The sequence below is a fragment of the Cavia porcellus genome, unplaced genomic scaffold, assembly GCF_034190915.1.
Source record: "Cavia porcellus strain 051 isolate PalLab524CR breed Dunkin Hartley unplaced genomic scaffold, mCavPor4.1 scaffold_6, whole genome shotgun sequence".
In the NCBI taxonomy this organism is placed as follows: Eukaryota; Metazoa; Chordata; class Mammalia; order Rodentia; family Caviidae; genus Cavia; species Cavia porcellus.
The window spans coordinates 29,710,345-29,737,900 of NW_026947489.1; the positions used below are offsets into that span (position 1 = coordinate 29,710,345).

Here is a 27,556-nt window from a genome sequence, read left to right on the forward strand (position 1 = left end):
AAGCTGACCTCTGAAGCTCCTCCTCTTCAGTTTTCAGCTGCTCTAGATCTAGGAAAAAATACAAAACAGAAAAGGACACATTAGAATGTTGTCACAACACATACACAAATTCCAAGCAGATGGTTCCTTCAATGTATTTCCTCACCTCTCTCTGCAGCTCTCATTTCAGAATCCCATTCTTCCATAGGCCTGTCTTTCTCTTCATCCTCCAAATTCTTAGCTTCTAAAGTAGACAGTATGATTTAGAATAACTCAGTTAAAGATACTTTACTAAGAAGCCAGAAATGGTGGTATACTCCTGTATTCCCATGAAGCTTAGGCAGGAGGATCACTGTGAGTTGAGGCCAGCTTGGGATACATAGTGAGTTCAAGCCAGCCTAAACTACATAGCAGTCTCAAAAATAAAATGAAGGGGCTGGGGATTTAGCTCAGCGGCATAAGCGCCTGCCTTGCAAGCAGGCAGTCGTGAGTTTGATCCCTGGTACCGATAAAAAAAAAAAAAAAAAAGAAATAAAATAAAAAAAAAAATTAATGTCAAAGATGAAATAAATAAAATTAAATGTTGAGAATATTTCACAAATACCCATCATTCTTTGCCAATTAAACTATGGTTCCATAAACACGTCTAGTGGCAGATTAGTAAGCTTTAAAATACATAGCAGTGATCTCAACAAGCATCTTCTCAGGGGCCACTTTGGGACACAATCTATTTATATACAATACATTTATACAATCTATATATGATATATTGGTATATATAAATTTATACAATCTATAAAATGTATATCATATATTCATATATAATTTATATTTATATATATGTATAACCAAATAAATGTACAGATATGAAATAGTCATTAGACAACATATATGGGCTACGGCTAAGTAGAAACACATACAATTTAAAATCTTAATTTGTTTTTGAAACCTGGGGTCATTAAAAGTGTATTCTCTCTTTATATCCAAGCAAGTTTTATCTAGGTGTAGGTTTTCTTTCAAAAATATCTTTTTTCTTCACCATCACCAGTGTCCCTTAATATAAACTTCTATTTTTATAACCAGATCAGTCCAGTAACTATATAAATTGGTTGAATTTACTCTTGATCTACTAAAATCCAATCTCTATAGCATAGCCAGTGCTTGAAATCCTATAAATGCTGTTACCGTTCTTAGAAAAATTCAAAACTCTTTAAAAGGCCCTCCTAGGCTTGGCTGCTAGTGATATATCCAGCTGTATATGTGTTCATCTTTCTTTCTGCTAAATTGGCCTTAATTTCAAAACCTTGTAGTTGATATACTGTGTCCCACATATGTCACAAATGCATGTGTTATTCATTTATTTTTATTTAAAAAAAAAGATTAAGATAAAAAGAGGACATAACAACACAGGTCAGAACAGAACAATTTAAGCAACATAGTGTTTCACCACAAGATAACCCGACATTTCCTTGAAATATTTGAGTATACCTTCATATACTATAGCATCAAACATAACAAGACAGTGTAAAACCATTCAAGAGAATGAAAATATTACAGGGTATTCAGAATCAACTAACAGAAAATGAACAATGTTACCATATTATCTCCTGGTCTATAAAAAATTTGTTTATACTATCACATATAATAAAATCCAATAAGATACAACATGATAAAACTGATGGAGACAGAAGAACAAAAGCTTGGTAGGACTTCAAAACAAAATGATATTAAATCATCACTAGCTATTATAGTGTCTTATTTTCTTCAAAATAGCTGTTTATACTATCACAGACAATAAAATCCAACAGCCCAGAATAAAACCATTCCAACTAATGAATGAAAACATCATAAGGTTTCAAAGATAGGGAAGGAGACAGGAGGAGTAAAACTGGGTGTGGTGGTGCATGCCGGTAATCCCAGTACTTGGATGAGGCAGCAGGATTGCTTTGACTTCAAGGTCAGCCTGGGCTACAAAAGAAATGAAACGAAGAACAAAAGAAATGAAACGAAGAAAAGAGAAGAGAAGAGTAATGAAATTAGATGGAAAGACTAGCCATGGTGGAAGGGATGGGGGATAAAGATAAAAGAATGACTAAAAATAGACAAAAAAAAAAAAATTTGGTTGTAGGAAGTTTGGAAATTCTAGTTTCAGGGTTTCTATTCTTTTACATGTGAAGCAGAAAGGAAGGTAATAAAGAGATGGGTTAGTCTAACATTATGGGATTTATATATGCATTGTCAATTCAATGTAGAATACACATAAGCATTTATTTTAAGCATAGCATATTAGGACTTTGAAGGATCTGAGAAAAATAAGAGCTAATACCCTGCAGCTTGTCTGTGTAGAGCTGATAGTATAATTTTATTTTATTTTATTTTTAATGGTACCGGGGATCGAGCTCACGACTACGCGTTTGCAAGGTAGGCGCTTATGTCACTGAGCTAAATCCCCAGCTCCTATAGTATAATTTTCATTGGGAGGACAAAGTAGACCAAAAACTTATAAGTTAATGTGACAGAACTATATGAAGTATTTAACAAAATAGTCACAGAAAGTCAATCAATAAAAACTACTTTCCTGTTGGAAACGGCAAGGTCAGGAGGCCTGGTGATGTAATTCAGCAACAAACTGCCTACCTAGCATGTGAAAGGCCCATGTTCCCATCCTCTGGAACATTCACAAAACAACAAACACAGAATTCGAAAACAACAAACAAATGGCAAGATTTGGCTGGAATTTAGGATGTGTAACTGAGTAGCAGCCAAAAAAAGGTAGGAAAGAAAGATGTGAACATGATTGGAAAGAATAGTAACTATCAAGATTAGGGATTCAGACAATTTTTAAGAAATAGGTATAGAGGTTTTTCAAGAGATAATATAATAAAAACTGCCTTTCATAAGTATTAATCTGGCAGCAATGTGCAGGTTGAGAAAAGGAAAAAAAAATACAAGAGATGCTGAAGCAGATATCAGAGGACTTAAAGAATCAAAGAAAATGACAGTGTTTAGTCTTTTACAATATAAAAGAATTGGGGTGTCATAAATAAAGATAAATTTTGTTCTGTTCATTAGAATTTAAGGTGCTTAAGAATATTTTTGCATATAGAAGTTCAGCAAGAAACTAGTAATATAAGACTGGACTCAAGAGAAAAATGTTAAAGATGTCCTTAACCAAAATGATTACAAGCTAAAGGGCAAAATCTGTCTTACACATCCTTATTTATTTTTCCTGATGCTAAGCACAGTATCTATTATGTAACAGGTACTCAAAAATGCTTGATTGATTTAACTAAATTTGGGGATTAGTTACATAATTATTAAGGCAGATGAAAGGATTAACAAACCAACAAACAAATAAAAGATACAGGTCAAGATGGGTCAGAGGTGAGAGAAACCAAATTTGATAATTATGTGGAATATTGTGGTCTAAGAAAGCAGCTTCAAGAAAGCAAAACTAACAAGGATTTATGAAAGGCCAAACTGAAAGGTTAGATAATTTCTTTCTGTTTTTTCTTTTTGAGATGGGGTTTTACTATGTAGTTCAGGTTGGCCTTGAATTTACTTTGTAACCCAGGCTGGCCTCAAACTCATGGCAATCTTCCTGCCTCAGCTTCTCGAGTGCTGGGATTACAGGTGTGCACTACTACGTTTGGCCAGACAATTTCAAATGGAGATAAATTCATCTTTTAAAGAACATAAGATTATGGTTTAGGTTATAAAGGCTTTCCAAAAGGGCTCATTATCTTGAACATTTCTTCTTAATTGTTGTAGGGGCTAGGGATTTAGCTCAGCAGCATAAGCGCCTGCCTTGCAAGCAGGCAGTCGTGAGTTCAATCCCTGGTACCCATAAAAACGAAAAAGACAAAAAAAAAAAAAAAAAAAAATTGTTGTAGATGAACATGGTAAAAGAGTTTTAATTTGTTTTAAGGTCTCAAATTGTTAATATGAATTCTTCAAAATAGTAACAGTAACAACTTTACTGTAGGGAAACGTTTAGATAAAATTAAGTATTATTTTAGGAAGGTAATTATCTATTTTCTGCGGTTCTGGGGATCAAACATTGCATTCCCACTCTCTAAGGGAAGTATTTAAAATACCTTACCAATTTCCATGTCAGTGAGACAGTTATCAATCTTCTTAAGTATAGTGTCCATCTCATCTATCCTTATCTGAAGTTTCTCCCTCTCATTCTAAACACAAAAAATTAGAGACTGTCAAATCAAACTACCACAACAATTGTTCAAATTGTCGATACAACTGCATTTTTAAACCACCAATAGGCAAATTTCACAATGGTCAAACTTTTAAAGGTGTTCTTAAAAATAAAAATAAATTTAATTAAAACCACAAACTAATTTGTACTATTCTTTAGCAATTCTATACATATCACATGGATATATTACTTAAAATTTGCATTTCTCTAAAAAAAGATATTGCATGCAACACTTTCAATACTTATTTTTCAATGGAAATGGAAAATTCCTTTGCATGAGCCTTTTCAAAAAGAAGATCATTTTGAGAAAGACTACTTAAATACATGTACATATGTATACAGGTAGGAAGATAATCCTATACTTTTTTTCTTCTTCTTCTTTCAATACTGGGCATTGAGTCCAGGGCCTTTACACTAAACTACCTCTCTACATTCCCAGTTCCCTACCTTTATTTTGAGACACTGTCTCAGTCAGTTGATCAGGCAGGGGTTGAACTTGTGATCCTTCTGCCTCAGCTGGTATGATAGTGGTTCACCATCATACCCAGCTAAATCTATAGTCTTTAGCAATAGCACAGGAAATTTTGTGAGATATACAAACACTGAGATGAGATAAAAACCCATAAAATAGTACTATATTCTAGTTTACTCAAGATGCCAAATTTTGAGTACTTAACCTTTTTATGAATAACTATTAAATTTTTACCTAAGTCTTATTTACATGCCTCCTAAGGAATATTCTTTATATTTCACAACCACTGTAAAATAATTTTAATAGCACTTTCTGGGTTATTGTCTCAAATTACCTGAGCTGACTGTACCAGCTTGTTGTACAGAGTCACTTTTTCTTGGTGAGTGAAGACTTTAGTCATCTTGGTAAAACGTGACTTTACTTTGTTAAGGTGAGTTCCAAAGGACTTTAGCTGAAAGGAGAATTAAAGCGACACTGTACTAAAACAAACCAATCAGAAATGCAAATGATGTGAGAAGGACAAGTAAGCTGCCACATGTCAGGCTTTGTCCATTTTAGACACTGATTTCCTAAAGGAAAGGGGGTCAATAATTCACTAGGCTGCCTAGGCTAGGCTTAAGACTGCCTCAGCCTCCAAGACTGCTGGGGTTACAGTTGTATGCTCAGCTTCCATTTCATTCTTTAAACAACATAATAAAGTTCACCACCTATTTGTATTATTTAGTAATGAGCTCTAGTATTACTTGGTATAGTCCCTGGCACATAGGAATTATTCAGTAAATACTTGTTGAATAAACAAATTAATTCTTTTTGTTTTTGAACCAAGAATTGAACTCAGGCCCTTGTGCTTACCAGGTAGGTACCACATCACTGAGCTATCTCCCTGGCCCAGAAAATTTAATTCTATGTAGTAATTTGAGAATGAAATCAAAGATATCAGGGATCCCCTGACCTTAGAATACTGGGGGTTAAACCCAGGGGCACTTTAACACTGAGCTATATCCTCAGAGCTTTTTGTTTTTGAGATAGGGTCTGGCTAAATTACTAAATTGCCCAGGATGGGCTCAAACTTGTGATTCTCCTGTCTCAGTTTTCAAGAGTGCTAGGATTATAGGCATGTGCCACCAAATATAATAAAAAAAAAAAAAAACACTTTTAATACATTAGGGCACATATAAATTGAGCTGCGTATTATTTAATTAGGGTAAACCTTTCTCATTTATATCTAAGTGAAGGAGCTGGAAACAGTGGTACACATCTGTAATCCCAATCCTCAGGAGGCTGAGGCAGGAAGACTGCTACAAGACTGAGACCAGCCTAGGCTCTACATAGTGAGTTCAGGGACAGCCTGTGCTACAAAACAAAACAAAAGAAAACAAAACAACTAAGTGAAGGGCAAACAAGGTGGAAACCTTAAGTATATTCCATATACTTAATCATCACAGATTTGAAAGGATTATATAATAACAATTATTGGTGACTAAGACCTTGGTAGTACACTATATCTAAGAAGAAGTAAAAGAACTAATCACTGCTTATCAGGTAACAGTTATTTGTTTCACAATAAATATGCTTAAGATGTCTGTATCGATCCTCATTCAGAAAATGAAATAAAAGTACCTCTTCATCAGAGCAATGTCTCATTTTTTCCCACAGGTTCTTGTTTACATCAGTCAACAGTTTATCTTGGTTCAGTGCAGAGACTTTTAATCTTAAATACAGAAAAATTCATTAGTACAGGGTTCAAAAGTCATCTAGAACACAATAGCTTAGGTCTACAGCCGTATTTAATTTAATTCCTCCTATTTTTATTTTTATGGTACTGGAAATGGAACCCAGAACCTTGTGTATGCTAGCAAAGACCTCTCAGGGTTTTTCTAAATAGAAAACAGGGAATTCACTTGAGGAAAATGGCAAGTTTGATTATTCAACACTTGAAAGCTAGCGGTTTAATAATACTATAAATTAAAAAAACTTCTCTTACAATAATAAATTTCATCTTGGTATATGTTCTGATGTAAAACATGCTGCTTATATCGTTAAGGCCTATAAATGCATAATAGCTATGAAGCAGCAATGAGATTTTAAGTGAAAGTTCTCAATCTATTTCAAAGTCATACCTTACTCCAGTTTTTTAATTTCATTTTATTTTTTCTGACACTGGGGATTGAACCCAGGACTTTTGCACTGAGCTATATCCCCAGCCCATTTTATTTTTATTATATTTATTTTGAGAAAGAATCTCCTTATATTACTAAGTTGCCCAAACTGTTTTTGAATGTGATTTTCCTGCCTTACCCATCCAGAATGCTGAGATTACAGATTTACTCTACCATATGTGGCTCATACTTTTATAGAATAATATTTACTCAAATAACAAAGCTATAACAACCTATGTATTAGTCTCTTGTTAGTAAGTGAAGGAAATAAATTTCTACCAGTTATCATGTGTATATAGGTAAAAAGTCAAACAACAGAACAAACATGAACATAATGTTCATGGAGTACAAAGTTCCATCTTTTTTTTTTTAACTGGGGATTGAATTCAGGGTCTTCAGACTGCGCTACATTCCGAATCTTTTATTTTTCATGTAGAGAAAGGGGGTCAATAATTCACTAGGCTTCCTAGGCTAGGCTCAAGACTGCCTCAGCCTCCAAGACTGCTGGGGTTACAGTTGTATGCTCAGCTTCCATTTCATTCTTTAAACAACATAATAAAGTTCACCACCTATTTGTATTATTTAGTAATGAGCTCTAGTATTACTTGGTATAGTCCCTGGCACATAGGAATTATTCAGTAAATACTTGTTGAATAAACAAAGCAGAACTGGGAAAATTCAAAGTACTATGATTTAATAGTACTACTTTTTGTTTGTTTATATTTTGTGACAGGGTCTTCCCATGTAGTCTAGGCTGGCCTGGAACTCTCTATGTAGCTCAAGCTGCTTTAAAACTCATGATCCTCCCCACTAAGATTCCTGAGTGCTGGAATTACAAGTATGTGTCACTACATGTGGCTTTAAAACTACCCACTACCCACTTCTTAAAAAGATCACTTTAGGGGCTGAGAATTTAGCTCAGTGGCTCAAGCACTTGCCTGGTAAGCACAAGGTCATGAGTTCGATACCCAGTACCACAAAAAAAAAAAAAAAGATCACTTTCTTTTGTTCATTAGGTTGGTTCACATTTAATTTAGAGGTCTAAATAAATAAGACATAAACATTACTTTGAACTGTACACTATAATTTTACCTGAGCAAATCCAGGTATAACTAATTTTTAAACCAATATCTAACACATACAAATACCAAAGTACTCAGTTGTCTTATGAATAAAACTATGTTCTTTTTAGATAAATAAAGAGTGGATAAAATTAAAAGCCCTAAAGCAATCTTGATTTTGATACCACACAAAAAATTTCCATAGGGTACTAGTATCTCTTTTTGAAGATGTTTTACAATTAATATTTGATATTATATTTTTACAGTTGTTTTTTTATTAAGGAATTACTTATTGCTAGGAATGCTACAATATTTTTTGAACAATATTTTCATTGTTCATTTCCACCTATCAAGTAGGAGTTATTATCCTCACTTCATGGATACTGAGGTAAAGTTAAATAACTTGCTCAAGATCACAAAGCTAGTCTGACTACAAAGGCACAATTTTTTCATTACTCTTCTCACTGTCAACTAATGTCATCAACCAACTTCTTCTCTAAACAGTGCTATTCTAATTCAAACCTTACCACACAGACTATTTTCTTATAAAAAATAACAACAAAACCACAGAAAAATTAAAAAAATTTTTTCCTTACTCTTCAATCTTTTGGTGAAGAACTTCACAATCTTCTCTATAAATCTCTATCTTGGGTCCATAAATATATTGTCTCAACATCAGGTCTTCTGAAGTAGGTAATGTATTTATAGTAAACTGAAAAAAAATAAGTCAATATCTAAGAACATCTGATATCTTTTTTAAATTTCTTATTTATTTTTTTGAGACAGGGTCTCACTATGCAGTTCAGTTGGCTTTGAGCTCACTTTATTAGGCCAGTCTTGAACTTACAACAATCCTCCTGCCTCAGCCTCCTCAGTGCAGGAATTATAGGCATGCTCCACCACATCTGGTTAGAACTGGCATTTTGAGCAAAAAACCAATGACAACAAATACAAATTTGTGAACCTAGGTCCTTTGCAATGAGCTATATCTCCATCTCCCGTCTCAAAAAGACATTAAAAAAAAAGAAAAAGCAACCAACAAATGAGATCATACCGAATTGAAAAGCTTTTGCACAGCAAAGGAAATAACCAACAGAGTAAAGAAACAACTTACAGATTGAGAATGAATTTTTGCCAGCTGTGCTTTGCACAAGGAACTAATATCTAGAATATGTCAAGAACTCAAAAAAAAAAAAAATCCCACAAAAGAGTCAATCAAAAAATAAGTTACTACAATGACACATCTCAGAAGAAATACAAATGGCCAATAAATACATGAAAAACTATTTAGCATCTCTAGTCATTAAAGGAATGCAAATTAAAACAATACTGAGATTTTTACTTCAGAAAGAATGGCAATCAAGAAATCTATTAATGACAAATGCTGGCAAGACTGCAGGGAAAAAAGATCTTTTCTATATTATTAAGAAAATCTACCTAAAACTCAAACTTACCAGGGACCCTAAAAAGGAAGGAAGGAAGGAAGGCAGGCAGGCAGGCAAGCAAGCAGGCAGGCAAGTGAGTTTCTTAGATAATTCTTTTTTCTTTCCATTTTGTAGCCATGATCCTTGCTTCTATTACAGACTAAACTCAAAACTTTCCTGGCATATGACCATTTGTAAAGTAAGACAGTGAAAATATGGTTGTTTTTAAATGTTTTATAGCTCCAATCCAATGTCTTTTCATTATCTTTGATGCTATGTTAGAAAAATCAAGTCAGCTTATGTCACATTTCTTATGAAAACCAAATTATTCACAAGCATTATAGCACAGAATGTCATTTTGCCACTTCATTCATTTATTGAACTTATGACCTCACGCTTACCAGGCAGGTGCTTGTGTCACTGAGGTAAATCCCCAGCCCCATTTTACCACCTTAAGTGTTGGACTCTTCATCTATGAAATGAGCATAATACTGATCAGACTCATTTTTTTTTTTTTTTGTAATACTAAGCATTGAACATAGGGGCCTTCACACTGAGATAATTCCCAGCCCTTTATTATTTGTTATTTTGAGACAAAGTCTTGCTAAATTGCCCAGGTTGGGCTCAAACCTATAATCTCTATGCCTCAGTTTCCTAGAGTACTAGAATTATAGGTGTGTATTACCATGCCCATGTAGCTTTTATTTATTTATTTACTTATTTATTTTTGGTACCAGGAGTTGAACTTAGGACCTTGTGCATGTCAGGCAGGTGCTGCTAGCTAGCTTAAGATTAAAGTAAAAGTTTTTCTTTTCTTTTCTTTTTTTAAAGGTATTTATCTAGAACCTGCTGAAGTAATCTAACAAATGTGCATTTCTTCTCTTTTTTTTTTTTTTTTTTTTTTTTTTTTTAGTACTGGGGATTGAACTCACAACCCTACGCTTGCCAACCAGGAGCTTATGCTGCTGACTAAATCCCTAGCCCTCTTCTCCTTTTTGTTTAGTTGATAAATTAAAAGGAAGTAACTGGGGACTGGGAATGTAGCTGGTGGTGATGTGCTTGCTTATGATGAACAAGGCCCCAAGTTTTTCCCTTTTACAAAAATAAAATAACAGAATGAAGTTTTAATATCCTATCCTTATACCTAACACATATTCTAGAAAATGTAAAAAAGTGCAAAAAGCAATTATAATTGAAAAGAAAACAATGAAAGTCCTACTTTGTATCTTCTTTTTTTTTTTTTTTCTCTCTCGTCTTTTTCATTTTTATTGGTACCAGGGATCAAACTCACAACCACACACTTATAAGGCAGGCGCCTATGCCGCGGAGCTAAATCCCCGGCCCCATACTTTGCATCTTCTAACATAAGATTGACTTGTTCCTTTTTTTTAATGAAAAGAAAGGAGGGAGGGAGGAAAAAAGGAGAAAGTAAGAGATTTAAGGGGATCTTATAAGTAAAAGACAATTTAAAAATTTTAGCTAACTACAGTGTTAAAGCTCATTTGAGTCCCAAGTTAACAAACCAAAAAACAAGACAATCAGAGAAATATAAATACTGATTAATTAAGTATTATATTATATGAGGTGACTTTGATATCAGGATGTTTTAAAAATAGAGTTCAACCTATTGGCAGTAGTATACTCCTATAATCCCAGAAGTTTGGGAGGCTAAGGCAAGAGGATAGCAAGTTCGAGTCCTGCTTGGGCAAGTTAGTTAGACCATGTCCCCTCTAAAAAGTTTTTATCTTTTTTTTTTTTTTGGTACCGGGGATCGAACTCACAACCTCGCTCTTACAAAGCAGCGCTTATGCCGCTGAGCTAAATTCCCAGCCCTTTTTTATCTTTTTTATGGATACACTAAAATATACTTCTCTGTGTCTTTTATTTTTCTCGCCATACTCTTAAGACAGACAATCGGGATACATGGCTGGGTTCCCAATATCCCTCAACCTTACTTCTCATCTCTTTCTCTTCTTTATTTTCTCCTTAATCTGTTTTGAAGTTTAACTCCCAAGGGCAAAATTGACATATTAAGTACCATATATCATTATATGATTTGTTTTACATTTTATTATATAATAAAAAAATCTAGTTCATATGGGTAAAAGTTGCAAATTAAGGGTATGTCATTTTTTAGGCTGTGTGATGCTACTGCTACTATAGCTAACATTGACATAACTGTTTTAAACAGCTGTTGGTTTGGTATTCCATGGCTGAGATTGACTAAGGGTCACGGAAATACCTAGGCGGAGTCCCAAAGAACTAGGGACTAGGCCAAACAAGCAACAACTTTTCATCTCCAACAAACTGAAGAGGTAAGACCATCCAACAGACTCAAAACCCAAAAACCAGCTACACCTAGAAGATACCTCAGAGAAATAGTCATCAGCTAAGGGTTCTTAAATACTACCAATAAAACAACCCAACACAGGCAATTTACAAACATCACCCCAGGAATTAAACTAAAAAGAGAGAAAAGAAAATGAGAAGACATGTAAGCAAAATGCAACCCCAAAAATCCAGTTCACCAAAGGTAACTCCAAGAGGCAATGAGGTGGGACAATCTGAAAGCCCCCCCAGATCTCTCTGAAGTGGTAACAACAAAGCAAGTGAATGAGGCTCTACAAAAAATGAAATCAGAGATAATCTCTCAGATAACTACAGAGATTATGAAAACACATACCGTGCTTTAGTAACATACAACAGAAACAGACAAAAAAAAAAAAAAAAAGACAAGCTTAAGAAAATTATGGAGGATCAGCATAGGAAAGAAATGGAATCTAATAAAGCAGATTCAAGCAGGTATAAAGGAGAATAAAAATTCCATTGAAAGTATTGGAAGACAGGGCTGAGGATTTAGCTCAGCGGCATAAGTACCTGCCTGGCAAGCGCAAGGTTGTGAGTTCAATCCCCAGCACCATAAATAAATAAATAAAGTATTGGAAGATTAGGCCAATGTGAGGACAAGATCTCAGATACTGAAGGCAGGATTGGAGATGGTGACTCGGAAAAGAGTTCTCAAAACTATCAAGGGACCATGTGAAATCAATCCAGCAGCTGCTAAAAGAGACAAAGAATAACTTAAGGTTAATCAGAGCCAATGAACAAGCAGGAGATACCAGAAGTGACATTAAAAATAATATTCACAGACATCATGGCAGAAAACTGTCCTGGTAGAGAAAAAGAATTTTGACATTCAGATAAATGAGACATACAGGAATCAAATTAGCCATGATCAAAAAAAATCTACAGCCAAGCATATCATACTCAAGATTCCAAATATTCAACACAATAATAGAATCCTAAAAGCTGTTAGAGAAAAGAAATAAATCACCTATAAAGGAAAGTCCACCAGAATTATAGCTGACTTCTCAGCCCAAACTCTCAAATCAAGGAGTGCTTAGAGTGAAGTACTTCAAGTTCTAAAGGAAAACAACTTTCAACCCAGACTGATGTACTCAACAAAGCTATCTTCCAAAATTGATGGAGAAATAACATACTTCCATATCAAAGAACATCTGAGGAAATTTATGACCACCAAACCAGCACTTCAAAATGTTCTGAAGGACATTCTAGAAAAAGATAATAAGGACCATGGCTCCATGAACCCTAATAGAAGGAATCCACCAGGGAAGAAATTAGAGGGTGAGGAGGAAAAATGGGAGAGCTAACAACAGGAAAATAACATGACAAGGATAAGTCAATGCATTTCAGTTGTAACCATCAATGTTAAAGGTCTCAATTCACCAATCAAAAAGACACTAGCAACCAATGGTCAGAGATGAAATTAAAGAAGAAATTAGACAGTTGAATGATAATGACAGTACAACATACCAGAACTTGTAGAACACAATGAAAGCAGGCTTAAGATGGAAATTTATAGCAGGGAAAAAGAGCAAACACATATAAACAACTTAATGGTGAACCTCAAACTTGTAGCCAAAAGCTTATGCAAGAGAGGAACTTACAAAGATCAGAGCAGAAATTAACACCCTGGAGACAAAAAAAAAAAAAAAAAAAAAAAAAAAAAGGATACAAAGAATCAGTGAAAGGAAGTGGTGGATTTTTGAAAGATTAAATAAAATTGACAAACTCTTAGCCAACCTTATCAAAAAAAGAAAGAAAAGACTCAAATCAATGCAATTAGGAATGAAGAGTGAAATAACAACAGACCCTGCAGAAATCCAAAACATCATCTCTATCTACTTGAAAAAAACTTGTATTCTAATAAGATGAAAAATACAGAAGAAATGGACAGATTTCTAGATATATATGAATTACCAAAATTGAATCAAGAAGATAGAAAGCATTACCCTGATACCAAAACCCAGGACCCAACTAAGAAGAGAATTACAGGCCAAGTTCTCTAATGAACATTGATGGAAAAATCTTTAATAAAATATTAACAAACAGAATACAGCAAATTGTCCTGAAGATTATACACCATGATCAAGTGGGATTTATCTGAGAGAGGCAGGAAAGGTTCAACATACATATATCCATAAATGTAATATACCATAGTAAAAGAGCCAAGGAAAAAATCATATGATCATCTCAATAGATGCAGAGAAATCTTCTGACAAAGTCCCACACCCATTCATGATAAAAACCCTACAGAAAATGGAATAGATGGTCTTTATCTCAATCTGATAAAAGCCATTTATGACAAACTAACAGCCAACATCATACTAAATGGACAAAAACTTCAAGCTTTCACTCTAAAATCAGAAACAAGACAAGGATGTCCAGTGTTTCTATTCTTATTCAACACAGTCCTGGAAACTTTTGCTGGAGCAATTAGGATAAGAGAAAGAAATAAAAGGAATAAAGATAGGAAAGGGAAAAGTTAAACTAACTTTATTTACAAATGACATGATACTCTATATAGAAGATCCCAAAAACTCCACCAAAAGACTACTAGATTTAATAAGCAAATTCAGGAAGATAGCTGGATATAAATTTAACACTCAAAAATCAATAGCCTAGGCCAGGGATTTAGCTCAGCCACATAAGCACCTGCCTGGCAAGTGTGAGGTTGTAAGTTAGAATCCTGGTACCAAAAAAAAAAAAAAAAAAATCAATAGCCTTGATATACACAATAACAAACTCACTGAGAGAGAAATCAAGAGACTAAAATACCTTTTTTAATAGCACCCAAAAAAAATGAAATATCTAGGAATCAAGTCAACAAAGGATGTAAAAGACTACATTGAAAACTACAGTACTCTGAAAAAGGAGATTGAAGAGGATATTAGAGAGATTCTGTGCTCTCAGGTAGAAAGAACCTATGTAGTGAAAATGGTCATACTTCCAAAACAGTTACACAGATTGAATGCAATCTCAATCAAAATTCCAATAGCATACCTCACAGAATTAGAGAAAACAATCCAAGAATTCATCTGGAACCAGAAGTCACCCAGAATAGCACAGGCAATCCTAAGCAACAAAGACAACACAGGGGACATCACAATCCCTGACTTGAAATTATACTAAAAACAACTGTAATAAAAACAGTGTCATATTGACAAAACAAAACAAAAACAAACAAACAAACAAAAAACAGACTTCAAGATCAATGGAACAAATTAGAAGATGCAGAAACAACTCCAGACATACTAAACCACCTTACCTTTGACAAAGGTGCCTAACACATTCCCTGGAAAAAACATAGCTTCTTTAAAAAACGATGTTGGAAAAACTAGCTCTACACATTGCAAAGATTAAAAATGGACTCATATCTTTCACCATGTACCAACCTAAAATCAGAATGGATCAAAGATCTTAATATTAAGACAGAAACATTAAATCTGCTGGAAGATAAAGTAGGTAAAACTCTTGAAGGCATTGGTGTAGGCAAAGACTTCCTGAACAAAACCCCAATTGCACAGGAACTATCACAAAGGATCAACAACAGGAATCTCACACTATTGAAAACTTTTGCACAGAAAGAGGAAACCACCAACAGTGAAGAGACAACCCACAAAGTGGCAGGAAATGTTTGCCAGCTATTCCTTAGACAAAGGATTACTATCAAAAACACATAAAGAACTTAAAAGCAAAACAAAACAAAAAAACCCAGTCCTCCCAGATTTAAAGATCCAATCCAAAAAGGGCATTTGAGATTAATACACACTTCTCATATGAAGAAATATGAACAGCAAATAAATATGTGAAAAAATGTTCAACATCACTGGTCATTCGAGATGCAAGTTAAAACAACACTGAGATTTTACTTCACCCCAGAAAGGATGGCTACTATTAAGAAATCAATCAATAACAAATGCTGGAGGTGCTGTGGGGGAAAAGGAACCCTTCTCCATTGTTGGTGGAAATGCAGAGTGGTACAACCACTGTGGAAATCAGTGTAGAGATTTCTCAAAAAACTAGGACTATAGGTCCTTTCGAGCCAGCTATTCCTCTTCTGGATATCTTCCCAAAAGAATTAAAAACATCATACCACAGCAACAAAGTGCACCCATTGTTATAGCAGCACAATTTGTAACAGCTGGATCTTGGAAATAACCTAAACGCCCACCAACTGAGAAATGGATAAAAAAGATGTGGTATTTTTCTACGATGGAGTACTACTCAACCATAAAGAAGGAAAAACTGGAGACTCATAGGTAAATGGATGCAACTCGAGACCATACTCATTAGTGAAATAAATAAGACACACATATGTAACTATCATATTGTCTCACAAAAACTGAAAGTAACAACATACATATATGTGCAAGTATATGCTTATAAAAAATAGTTAAGATAGTTATACTATTGATGTCTCTGAGTTCAATGAAGAGAAAGATTTCACTGATATTGTTTGGACAATTATAAGCATATGTCTTATGCTCTGGGTGAATGATTTGGGGATGACAATGCACAATGTATGTACTATTGTTGATCCTTGATTGATGTGTTTTGACATTTTTAGTTTTTCTTTTTTCCTTGAAATAAAATGGATTTGGAAAAAAACCCAGTCTGAGCTTTATAGTGAGACTCTGTCTCAAATAACAAACAAAAAGTAGAATAGTACAATATATTTTAATTGAGATAACTAATTGCCCAGAAATTACACTTACTTTGGCTGGAAGACTGCTCTGTCGAGGTTTCTGTATCAAAATGTGGACCTGAAGAAGTATGAAGAACTCTCTTACTGTTATTCTCCCATCCTTGAGTTTCTGAGAAAAGAAAAAAGTGTATGACCATTGAGTATAAGCAAACTATGCATGAGTAGATTTTATTTAAGATTATTTCTTTTTTTTTAATTTAAAGAGAAAAAAGGACATTAAAAAAAGCAGTAAAAGGGTACAAGTAATACAGAATTCAAGAAAAAAAAAATATAGAGTAAGAAATCACTAGTTAATAGGTTACTTATTGTCTTCTTAAAAGATTATTTCTTAATGGGGTCAGGGGATTAGGTCAGTAGTACAGTGCCTGCCTGGCAAGCATAAGATCCAGAGTTGAACTGCTAGTACCAAAAAACAATACAAAACAAAAAATTATTTCTTAAGGGTATTCACAAAAGGCAAAGCATATGTCTTTTTTTCGTCTTTTTCGTCTTCTTTTTCTTCTTTATCGGTACCAGGGATCGAACTCACGACTGTCTGCTTACAAGGCAGGCGCTTATGCCGCTGAGCTAAATACCCAGCCCCAAAGCATATGTCTTTTAATCTTCATTTCTTTTTCTTTTTCTTTTTCAAGACAGGGTCTCACTGTGCAGTCCAGGCTGAGCCTTAAACTCACTATATAGCCCAGACTGGCCTCGAATTCATGGTGATTCTCCTACCTCAGCCTCATGAGTGCTGGGATTACAAGCATGCACTACCAGGCCCAGCTTTAATCTTGTTTTCTACTTCATATAGTCTAGGTGTTGGCCCCCTCAAAAACTTATGCTGAAATTTAATCCTCAGAGTCTTTGGGAGGTAATTAACATTAGATGAGGTCATGAGGTAGGGTCCCTATGATTGCATCTGTGGCTTCTGAAGACACCCAGGTTAGCAAGCTTGTTCTATCTTACTATGTGATAGTCTGTGCAGTTGCAGACTCTGCCTAGCAAAAAGGCCCCACCAGAAACTGAGTCAATGCCAGTGCCATGTTATAGGACTTCTCAGTAAATAAACCTCTGTCAAGTAAATAAACCTCTATTTTTTGTTGTAAACTCCTATTTTCTATAAATTACCTAGTCTATGGTATTTGGTTATGGCAACAGAAAATGGCCTAAAATTCTACTTCATATAATTGTTGAGTCCTTAACAAAGAAAACTAATCTGTATGCTCGAAATATTTCATATTTCAGGTGTGTGATGCATGCCTGTAATCCCAGCACTCAGAACTCTGAAGTAGGAATATCACCTAGAGTTTGAGCACAGATTGGGCTTCACAGTGAGTTCAAAGCCAGCCTGAACTACATATCCTGTCTCAAAAAACCAAAGAAAAGTAATTTTTTTTGGTGTGAGATACTGGAGATTGAAACCTTGGAGATACATTCCCATTTTTACTTTTATTATTTAATTTTATTTAATATTTATTTATATATATATTTTTTGAGACAGAGTCTTGCTGTGTAGTTCAGGCTGTCCTCGAACATGCAGTAATCCTCCTGCCTCAGCCACCTGAGTGATAAGATTATAGGTAAGTGCCACTACAGTTAGGCCTCATTAAAGTCACTAAATTGCCCAAGTGGTATTCAAACTTGTAATCCTTCTGACTCAGCCTCCCAGAATGCTGGGATTATAGGCATTTGCCACCATGCCCACTTTTTAAAAAAATGTTTAAAAACAAGAATATTAGTCCATTAGAAATAAGTACTTCCAGGGATATAGCTCAGTGTCCTAGCACCTGCCTGGCAAGTATGAGGTGCTAGGTGCAATTCTCAGTACCAAAAAAAAAAAAAGTACTTTTAACATACCTCCCTCAAGTTCTCTTCACAAATAGTGTGTCCGAAAAACTGGGATTCCATTTGACTATTCCGGTACACTAGAAGTAAAGCAAATTCAAGTGATAAATAAAGTTACAGATATAATTTTAGTTATCTTTCAGATTTATACATTGTTCATGATCTTGAATCTACCCACTGGGATGGTTCTAGGAAGAAAATCATGTAGCAAGGCTAAATATATCACAGTTTTAAGGTTCCATTCAATGCTTCTTCATAAATTATAAAACTCTGAAGTAACTGTATTCCTTTGTAGTATATCACTCCTTAATTTATTAAATAAGAATTAAAGTAAATCATACTTAATAACTCTTTATAACCTTGAAAAGGTTTAAACTATATTCAAGTATCTCATAAACTGAAATGCATTTATTAATAGTGAAGAATACATACTTAAAAATAGAATGTTGATGATAGCTATTATTAAACCTTCATAAAGATCTTACTGCTTAAGTCCAGAGAGATCCCATCAGCCTTGATTGAATCCAGAGAGCTGCTGCCACTAGATGAGGTCCTGCTCAGGTTTTTTATCAATACACTGTTAGCATTTTTATCTATATCCTCTTCAGTATAGTGATCAAAAATCTAAAATTACCAATTAAGAAACATCATCAGAATAACGATACAAACAACTACATGTTTGTTGAACACAAATATATCATTACTAACATAAAATTTATCTATAAGTCACATGAAATATCTTTATAAAGAATTAGAGAATCAGGCAACTTTGGCATTTAATTATAGTTAAAAGTAATTTTATTAAATATATAATAATCTTAGCCAGGCACGGTGGCACACATCTGTCATCCCAGCACTTGGAAAGCTAAGGAGGCAAAGAGGACTACCATGAGTTCAAGACCAGCCAGGGCTACATAGTGAATTCATGGACAGCCTGGACTACATAGTGACAGTCTGTCTCAAAACACCAAAATAAATAAATAAATAGATAGATAAAATTTATATATATATATATATATATATATATAAACACATAAATAAAAATATATAATTTTATGCATTAAAGTATATATACAAACTGTTTCTTAGCTGTATCTAAGTTATAGCTGGGACCTATAAACTATCAAATGTTAGGGCTGGGGATTTAGCTCAGCAGCATAAACACCTGCCTTGCAAGCAGGCAGTCGTGAGTTCAATCCCCGGTATCGATAAAAAAGGAAAAAGACAAAAAAAAAAAATTATCAAATGTTGACTTACCCAATTATTCAACTACTAGCTATCAATAACCGTATTACTACATCAGAGAAAACCAGACTCTACATGGTGGCCCTGGCTAGTGTACAGAAATGAAACTTAGGATGGGGCCATGGCAGCAGCCTTAAGATGCACCAGGCCCAGGGAGGACAATAAATTTGGAGGATTCAGCCAGGAAAAAGAAAGAAATAAGTATTTTTTTTCTTTTTCTTTTTGGTACCAGGGATTGAGTTCATGACCTTGCATTTGCCAGGCAGGCACTTGTGCCACTGAGCCAAACCCTCCCCGCCAAGAAATTTATTTCTTGGCTTTAGTACTTGCCTCTCAAGCTGACTAGGACTCCTTTGGCTGAAATCAAATAATAACATAGTCTGCTTTTTACCATTTTAATCATTTGACTTTACAGCTTTAAATACAATCTTCAGAGCTAGGCATAGTGATATATGCCTATAATCCTAGCACTTGGGAGGCTGAGGCAGGAGAATCCTGAAGAGCTCAAAGCCAGCTTTGGCTACATAGCGCAGAGACAGCCTGAATTATATAGAGGGCCCTCTCTCAAAACAACGAACTTTTAAAAAAAAGCATCTTCGTAATCTTCTTACCTTTTTGGGACACTGGGGATTGAAACCAGCACTTCATACATGCCCGCCAAGTGCTCTCTCACTGAACTATATTCTTAGTTCTCTACATGTTTTTTGAATATATTCTTTTTACTGGCAGCTAAAATGCAAGTTCCATGAAAGACATTTTTGTTGGTACAGTCCCACCAATGCAATCTAAAATAGTGCCTTGAACAAGATTAGTTTTATTGAACAAGATAATACTAATGTTAATAAATGTGGTCAGTATAATTATAAAATTATAGGTACTAGTTTTTTTGTTTTTTGTTTTTGTCTTTTTATCGGTACCGGGGATCGAACTCACAACTGCCTGCTTGCAAGGCAGGCACTTACGCCGCTGAGCTAAATCCCCAGCCCCTGGGTACTAGTTTTTTAAAGCTTCATAACTACTTCCTCATGACCTCATCTATTTTTTTTTTTTTCTTTTCATGGTGATGGTGGTGTATTTTCTTTAGTTTTTTCATGGTATCACTATGGTGGCCTTCATGATTCTAATGCTTAGCCTCCCAAACCCTGAGATTACAGGGATTAGAAATGTGGGTGACCATGCTTGATGACATCATCTTAAAGAGACAGTGAAATCATTCTATATTTATTTATATAGTTTTTTTTTTTTTTTGTATTTTTTTTTTTACCGGTACCAGGGATCAAATTCACGACCACACGCTTGCAAGGCAGGTGCTTATGCCACTGAGCTAAATCCCCAGCCCCTATTTATATAGATCTTAACAGAATGTAAACTTGTAGGTATTTCATTAATCTTTATTTTCCCACCTATTAAAAAACCTTGGTTTGAGTGACCAGTTTTAATCTCTACAAAGCTATCCAAACAAATGTCTCTCAATTTAAAAATCAAAAATTAAAAGAAGTCTGTTTTCTTCCGATAAATACAAAGTCTTGTTTCACTTTAAGATACTTGGCTTGACCTAGGCATTTTTTGACACACTAAGAAATGAATGCTTAGTTTCTATATATCTTCATCAGCCAAGGAAAATTGGTCAAGCTTTTCTTTACTTTTTGGAGACTGAATCTATGGCTTTCACATTACTCTACTTCCCCAGCCCTTTTTATTTATTTTTAATATGGAGGCAGTGTCTTAAATTGTTCAGGCTGGCCCAAAACAGCCATAACAAATCTTTTAGAGCTTTCAATGATACAAACAGCCAGCTGTGGCATCAATGCCATAGATTTGCTACCACTGGCCTAGAACTTGCAATCTTCCTGTGTCAGCCTCCCAAATCCTGGGATTACAGGTGTGTTCTATCACACTCAGGTAAGCTTCTTTTTTGCAGTTTACATATCAGAAAACTTTCTAGTGCTCACTTTGGCAGCACATATACTATTAAAATTGGAATAATACAGATAAGATTAGTATGACCATTACAAGAATAACATGCAAATTCATTCAACACTCCATGATATTAAAACAAAACTTTTCCACTCCCCAAATATTTCTAACACTGAAGATGACTTTTTCAAAGTAGTCCCAAGAGATTCTCATATACAAAGCAACACTGACAACTCACCAGAGGTGACAGAATTTGAGAATTAAACAATTTCAACTTTTGTTGTCTTTGCAATACTAGGAATTAAACCCAAGTCCTCTGCACTAAGCTACATTCCCAGCTCATTATTTTATTTTTAAAATTTGAGACAGGATTTTGTTAAATTGTTAAATTGCCCAGGCTTGGCTGGAACTTTGAATCTTGTACCCCGGCCTCCCAGTCTGCTGGATTACAGGTACGTACTACCAGGTCTTGTTTTGTATTTTTGGCTGTGCTGGAGAATTAACTTAAGGAATGCTGAGCTATCTTACCAGTCCTTGTTTTATTTTGAAATAGAGTTTCACTAAAGTGTCCAGACTGCCCTCAAATTCTGAATCCTTTTGCTTCAGTCTCACACACAGCTAGAATTATAGGCTCTTGAGACCACATTCCACTAATATTGGCCAATTTTTGTAATCCTTTCCACTTTTTGTTGCTATTATCACTATAAGTTATTTTGAAATCTGTTAGTAAATTATTTTTTGGAGATTGTATATAGGAATGTTTCTGTATCCTTATAATGGAAATAACTAATTTCTACATACTTATAGACTAAAATTCAAGGATATCCACTAGTTTAAAAAACGAACACCTCAAGAACATCCCTTGGTTCAAAACAGCTCAACGGGTGTAGTGGCACATGTCTGTAATCTCAGTACTGAGGAGGCTAAGGCAGGAGGAACATTGTGAGTTCAAGGCCAATTTGTACTATATAGCAAGACCCCATCTCAAAATAACAGAAAAAACAAAAAGAGCTTACCTCCTGATGCTGTGTAGCATCACTAGAATTAATCTCATATTTTCTGATTTTTTTCTCATTCTCAACATCATCTTTGTCTTGTACCCAGGTTCTTTTTTGGCTGTTGCTGGTTTCTTCCATTTTGTCTTCAGATGGTGACATCTCTTTTTGATATGTCTCAATCAAAGGCTTTCCCTCAATTTCTATGTTAATTGAGTCTGAGGAATTAATCTCACCTGAATATATGGGAAGATTTTCCTCATTTATATACTGAGATGGACTTAAATTCAATTTAGCTGCAATAGATCCAATTCCTGAATCTTTGGTGGAGACAGTCTGAGTTTCTAAATGATGTAAAGCAGCTGTCTCTATTGGCATCTGCTCTAGGTCATCAATACCAGTGACACTACAATTTCTCTTGTTTGGCAATTTGGGCAAAAATATTCCCAAAGGACATCTCCTCATTTTATCTTTAACAACTGTCTTTAATGGTACAAGGGTAGATTCATCTCCATTATTTTTATTTTCTTCAGCTCTGTTATGTTTAGCATCACTGGGGGATATGTTAACATTACCTATTTCTGTAGACTGTGCTGTAGTCACATTACTGAGTGCTTTGTTTTCTAGTTTGAGTATTTCTTCTGAAGAAGGCAGTATATAAGCAGTTTGAAAATCTAAAAACTCTCCAGGTTTTCCATTAAAATTATTCAGGCTTGGCTTATCACTACTAAAATATGGAACATCAGATGCAAGTATAGGACCTGTTTCTTTAGCATTGGCATGAATTTGAATAACTTGGGCAGTCAAGTCTGTGTTACTGTGGATATCTGTATTTTCCTTTAGTTCTTTTTCACAGCCGATAGCAAACTGTTTCTCATTATTGAAAATTTTGGATTTGTCTGAACATGTGGGTGCAGAGCAGTTCTCTGTAACAATATTTAAACTCTCATTTTCAGTGTTAGACAGCTTTGAGACATCTTCACTGGCAACATTCTGTCCTTTTTGGGTGAACAGGAGTTGTTGGGTTGAGACATGAGGCTGAGAAGTAATGAAGGCATCATCAACAAACATGTCTATTTGATCCTTTGGAGGTTTAAAAGATACATGCTTTAAATTGAGTTCAGTCATTTCCCCTAGGTTTTGATTATGCACTAAAGTTTGACTAGGTAATAGATTTTGAGGCTCTTTTTGCAGATCTTGATCTTTGAGCAGTGTTACAGCATAGTCTATCTGTCCTGTGGAATTAGTTGGAATAACTTCTTCCTTCTCTAACAAAGAACAAGGAGCAAAAAGAGGTGGGCCCTCAGATTCCAAATAGAATTCACTGGCTAAATTATCTGTAAAGGCAAGGTCATTTTGCACTAGGTACTTACTGACTTTATCTTTATCACATAAGGACATGACATTATTCTCCAAATTATTAAAAGGAGAAATAACATCTGGTGAACAAGAATTATCACTGGATCTACAAATAGCAGTCACATGACTACCTGTAAAATCCACATTTTTTCTATCTGTACTATTTAACTGCCAGCTTTCAACTTTGGCTTTTTCCAATGTATAGGTTTGGTCTACAACTTTTTCCTCGCCCTTTTCACCTGTAGCATGGACATGAAATTTGATGATTCCCATTTCACTCTGATGCTTAGAGTATGTATTCGTAGGAATAGAAGATATTATATGATCCTTTTGCTCAGGGTGAACAATTTTGCTTTCTATAGACAGTATTTGGTTTTTAGTGTCTTCTTCATCATAGTTATCAACCTTAGGAAAATAAACATTTAAGTTTTTTTCTTCTGTCATTCCAAATTTAGGATGATCTTTAAGTATTTTCTCTGTGGCTTGACAATCGATGAAAACAGTATGGGAGTTGGTGACTTCCAAATCATTATCATCTACAAACATTATAGTTTTGTCCACAGGTCTAATAGTTACTTCATCTGCCAACATAGTTCTATTTGCTAAGGCAACTGTATGACTTCTAGTGATTTCCATGTCATCTTGCCCACAGTCATACAAAACAGTTCTAGAGATTCCTGTCGAAGGTACCAAAGTGAAGTTTCCCCTCTCTTCAAGAGCACTTTTGCTATTTATTCCCACCATAGAAGTCTGGATGATATCCATGTCATTTTTATCATCCTCTGAAGATGTAATGGGCTTGTCATCTTGTGGCCTAAGGCTTTTTCTTCTCTGACTTTTGACTGATAGAGGCTCATTGATAGATACAGGCTTTTGTTTATCTTTGACATTTTCCCAAGTGGTTAATTTAGATATGCCCATATTTTCATCAGATAAAAATGCTATAGTTTTCTCTGTAGGATCTCTGTTAGAACATTCTAGCACTGTTACTTGTCTGTCTTTTGGTGCTAGGTGATCACTTTTAGAAAAGAAAACATTATCCTCAGAAGATGTCACTTTTGGTTTTTGTAGGCTTTTCCTTCTGGACTGTTGAAAGTTAGATCTATCAGAAAGTATGGTTCTCTCTTCTGCTTGGTAGTCAATGAAAACAGTGTGAGATTTCGTCATTTCTAGTTCATCACAATCATTTACAAATATTACAGTTTTGTCCACAGACCTAGAACCTGTTTCATCTGGTGAAACAGGTTTACATTCTAAAGCAGTTGTGTGACTTCTAGTAATCTCCATATCATCCTCCCAACATGCATACAAAATAGTTTTAGAAGTTCCTTCCAAAGGTATCAAATGAGAGTTGGCCTTTTCTACTAAAGGTTTATGATTTATTTCCACTGTGTAACTCTTGGTGATATCCATATCATTCTGACTACCCTCTGAAAATACTAGAGTCTTATCAATTTTTAGTGCACCAACATTTTTCCTTCCATAATTTTTGAAATTTTGTTTTTCTTTTAGAAATTCAGGATTCTGCATATTTTTGTCATCTAACGCATTCTTATCATTACACATAAATACTTCAGTTTTTTCATTAGGACTCTTATCACATTGTTCCACTTTTATATTTGTCTTTGTACTTTCTCTTGGAAGCTGGGTGGTTCTGTGTTCTACATTAGCATTATTAATTTCTTCTACTTCAGTAGGACCAAATCCAATGACAACAGTGTGACTCTTGGTTAGATCCATACCTTGCTCCTCCTCTGAACAAACAGTCAACGTATCATGAGAACAGTCAGGTGTGGGATCCTCTAAATTTTTCCTCGGTGACTCAGGAAGTATAAAATTCGGGTCTAGTACAGATTTCACTACATGATTGGTCAGAGCAGACTGCCTTTCTGATGAAAGTGATGGCTCTGTGTTAGAAAATGAAGAGTCCTCGTTTGAAATTGTATTTCTATTATTTCCTAGTGGTGCTTGTTTTTGAAGACTTGCCCCTGAATAGACTATATTATGGTTTGTTGCTGTGTCCTCAGTATAGCCAGCTGATGGAGAATCTTTATCATGATAGAGCAGGTTTTGCTGTAATCTCTCTTTAGGTATACCAGGAACGAAGTTATAATTTACATTCATTTTTCTATCTTCTGACCCAATTATATAATTTTGGAGCATCTTTCCTTTTTTAGGTATTGATGTGGCCATCTGTACATCTGCTTGATATTGTTCAAAAATCTGATTATCTATTACAACTGTGTGACTCTTGGTAAAGTCAATGCTGTCCTCTGAGTAAATAGTTTTCTCTGTGATACAAGGTATGGCATCTGGATTGGGACATATTTTAAAATAATTACTGTCATGGTTTAACAAATTTGTCTCCTCTCTCACACTTGAAAGACACTTGGTCAGCTCCATGGCATCATTACAAGTAGAATAAAAAACTGTCTTATTACCTGGAATAAGTAGTTCACTAGAACATATAGATTCTTGGGTCACTGACAATGTTCTGTTATCTTGATTGGAAGTTTGAGTGATTCTGCAAGTTTCTGACTCTGCAATATGACTTCTGTTTATAGGTAGATTATCTGGAGAGTTTAAGGAAGGGTCTGGAAAAGCAGCATTGAATTTCTTAAAGATTGTTTTCTTTCCTAGAGCTTTAGTTTCACAGTCTGTTGCAATATCCATGACAGCCTGAGTTTGATTTTCTGTTTCAGATGAATTGTCTACAGAAGGTAAAACCTGTAATGTGTGGTTAGTTGCCAAATCCATGCAGTCATTATCATAAATTGTAATGTCACCTTTGAATTTTCTTAAGTTGGCCTCACCGGTTATGGGAACGAAAGTCTGAATATTGTTTGTATGACACTGCGTTAAATTCATCCCATCATCTTGTTCTCTAAAGACTCTAGTTATATTACTACTTTTCTCATCTACATTAAAAGATGTACATATTTGATATGTGGAAGGAGTATTATCTGATTTCTTGGAAAAAATAGGAATTTCAGAATTTTCTTTATTAGGCCCGGTAAAAAAAGCATTACACTTCCCAGTTTTCAATCTTTTTATGAAGTCACTAAAATTTTTTTTCTCCGAAGTGTTTTGATCCATGGAAATGCTTAATTCTTTTTTCATTCTTGAATCCTCAATGTGGCACTTTAAGTTAGCTAGAAATGATGTGGTGTCTATCTTAGCATACTCTTCATTTTTGGAACAATCTAAAAGGTCTTTGGTAATCATCACAGTGTTACTTGCTGTCAGATCCATCTGGTTTTCATCTGAAAAGATGACTGTCTGATCATTTGTATGTTTCCTTTCATGTTTGTGTTCTTTACTTGAAAACTATTCAGAAAGAAAATAAAAGAGATTAGGCCAAATGTAAATTTCTAAAATATATTCTACAACATTACTATTTAAACAGTTCTCAGTGAGTCAATGCTGTGGTATGTTGTATGCAATTTGTTTTTAAAAATTTTTGTAAAGGTTGAATAATTTACTTTTTTAGTGTTTGGGAACAAATTAAAAATTCAAGGATAAATGTATATCCTGAAGGATGACTTAAAATTGAAAAGAAAGAAAAGCTCCATAAACACCAGATGTAACCATAATGAAGATTCTATATTGGATAGGTCATTCTAATCCTAAACAAAAAAGTCTTAGAAGGCATAGATAGATGCATGTTAGCTAACTTATTTTATACTCTGGGCTCTGGTCTTTTAGTGTATAAAGACACAGTCTAACTCCTTGTTACTCAAAGCATCATCTATGGGCCTATACACTATCAATGAGACTGTTATAAATACAGAGTCTCATAGTCTATTCCTTATCTACTGGATATGAATCAACTAAAC

The 27,556-nt window shown here is 34.7% G+C and overlaps 1 protein-coding gene and 1 non-coding gene across 6 annotated transcripts in view; one reads left to right on the forward strand and one right to left on the reverse strand.

Moving 5' to 3' along the window:
* Knl1 (kinetochore scaffold 1) overlaps positions 1-27,556 on the reverse strand; it is a 76,349-nt gene that overhangs the window by 11,451 nt on the left and 37,342 nt on the right. For all 5 annotated transcript variants that reach the window (XM_063250283.1, XM_063250281.1, XM_063250282.1 and 2 more), the window contains 10 exons: positions 22,383-27,047; positions 18,690-18,828; positions 18,217-18,284; positions 16,388-16,486; positions 8,481-8,596; positions 6,285-6,375; positions 4,999-5,115; positions 4,082-4,169; positions 146-223; positions 9-48 (listed from right to left, as the gene is read on the reverse strand). In XM_063250283.1, coding sequence (XP_063106353.1) covers positions 9-48; positions 146-223; positions 4,082-4,169; positions 4,999-5,115; positions 6,285-6,375; positions 8,481-8,596; positions 16,388-16,486; positions 18,217-18,284; positions 18,690-18,828; positions 22,383-27,047 — 5,501 coding nt within the window. The remainder of the gene's footprint in view (positions 1-8; positions 49-145; positions 224-4,081; positions 4,170-4,998; positions 5,116-6,284; positions 6,376-8,480; positions 8,597-16,387; positions 16,487-18,216; positions 18,285-18,689; positions 18,829-22,382; positions 27,048-27,556) is intronic.
* LOC111758543 (U6 spliceosomal RNA) lies at positions 21,394-21,501 on the forward strand. Its single transcript, XR_002792718.1, has one exon. It is a non-coding gene; the product is annotated as a U6 spliceosomal RNA (small nuclear RNA).